At 35.6% G+C, this 1,916-nt stretch overlaps 1 protein-coding gene across 1 annotated transcript; it reads left to right on the top strand.

Annotated features, from left to right (window-relative positions):
• The first annotated feature begins 501 nt into the window (after positions 1 to 501).
• LOC113414205 (large ribosomal subunit protein mL54-like) lies at positions 502 to 1,060 on the top strand. Its single transcript, XM_026670971.2, has one exon. It carries the CDS (start codon positions 512 to 514, stop codon positions 902 to 904), a length of 393 nt encoding a protein of 130 aa, XP_026526756.1. The 5' UTR covers positions 502 to 511; the 3' UTR covers positions 905 to 1,060.
• Positions 1,061 to 1,916: the final 856 nt, after the last annotated feature.

Here is a 1,916-nt window from a genome sequence, read left to right as displayed (position 1 = left end):
AGAGTAAATTGCACCTCCTTGATGTCTACTCATTTTTCCATATATGTACTAATAAAGTTTATATTTGTTTAAACTCAAATATATTTGCCCTGTGGTTTTTTTTACTCTAGAATTTACCTTTGGTGTTGTTGTTTTTTTACTTCCTTATATACATTTGAGACTTGCTTAAACTTATATAGATTATTTTCCCCACAACCTTTTACTTTCAACTGTAAATTCCACTTTGTAATCCTATTTCATTCTCAGTTAATTTAAATCTGGCTCCCTCCAGACCTAAGCTATCATTATTTTCAAGCACCTATGCCTTCCACTTTGCAAAAATCTTTGCTTTCTCTATGGAAAAGTTGTACTTCCTGAATTCTGAAAAAAGGCTCATTGTTACCTGCTACTCCTGAGACTTAGTCTTAGTTTTTAAATGTGTTGGATTATCATTCCCCAAATTTCCATCCTGTATGGTTCCACAGGTTTAAGATAAAAATATTTTTTTCTTTTCTTGAGGTTTCGAGGTCGCATGGCTTTGGTTGGGCTGCAGCTGCGGGCTGCTGTCCGCTCCTCGGTCTGCAGCCTTTCATGGTCACGGCTGACGGTCAGAAACTATGCTGCCAAAAAAACGGTAGCAAAAGGCAGAATGAAAGGTCTTTCCAAAGAAGAACTGAAAGGCCCTGAAATATGCAAGGACCCAGTTAAGCTCACCACTCATGCTATGGGGGTGAACATCTACAAGGAAGGGATGGACGTAGAGCTGAAGCCGGATTCTGAGTATCCTGAATGGCTTTTCAATATGGACTTGGGCCCCCCTAAGAAGTTAGAAGAACTGGACCCGGACACTATGAAGTACTGGCGTCTGCTCCGGAAAGAGAATACAAAGTTAGCGAAAAAATATTGGAAGACAAAACCATTTTGATGCTAATACTAGGATGTGGAATGGAGGTCATCTCAGGAAGGACTTGGGATATTAGGAAGTGGGATTCTCTCTCTCTCTCTTTTAATTATTTTTATTCTACTCTCTAAATAATGATCAATAAAAGCTCTACTCTCTAAAAAAAAAAAAAGATAAAAATATTTTTATTACTAATTAATTAATTAATTAACTATCTAACTCACTAGACCACTTAAACAATCTGAATATCTCATTTCAAAGTGTTTAGACTGATAACATTCTCATTCTCACTGCAATTTCATTTTACCTTTAACAATACTAAAATAATTCATTATTCATAATTAATAATCCAGGCATGTCCAACCCATGGCCAATGATCTACACATAGCCTCCATAAGATCATAAACATTGAACATTATTATGTGATTTATATACATTAACTATATTATATGTTTCATACGGGGCCCAAGACAATTCCTCTCCACTCAGTGTGGCCCAGGCAAGACAAAAGGTTGGACACCCATGGGGTCATTTCATTTGCTTTCATTTTTATCTGGGATAATCAGCAACACTTGTGGGCATATGGCAAAAGGCCATCAATAAACATCATGCCTACTGCTTCATTGCTTAGAGCAGTGAGTACAGATGATTGAATTCTAAAAGGATTGGTTGCTAAGTAAGATAATAAAGAAACAAAATAAATCTATTTTTATTTTAATAAATTTATTGAGTGTCCATCTTACCACAAGGTAACTCTATATTATAAAGTCATGAATTCTAGGTTCTGCAAAACCACCAAACTTAAATTGATGATAGATAGATTATAGATAGATAGATAGATAGATAGATAGATAGATAGATAGATAGATAGATAGATAGATAGATAGATAGATAGATGAGAGATAAGCAAACAAGCTGCCCCCCCAAAACTGTTTCACATCAATGAATACCCCCATTGAATTTGGAATAGGTCCAGTAGCCTCCAGAGAAGATAGCATTTTGTGTGACATATGCAAAGTTAGTCCTGAGAAAAAGA

Source organism: Notechis scutatus, chromosome 2 (assembly GCF_049901735.1).
Source record: "Notechis scutatus isolate UNSWTSFEM ecotype Mainland chromosome 2, rNotScu1.2, whole genome shotgun sequence".
In the NCBI taxonomy this organism is placed as follows: Eukaryota; Metazoa; Chordata; class Lepidosauria; order Squamata; family Elapidae; genus Notechis; species Notechis scutatus.
Note: the sequence above shows the minus strand (reverse complement) of the source record. Positions and strands in the feature narration are given on the sequence as shown.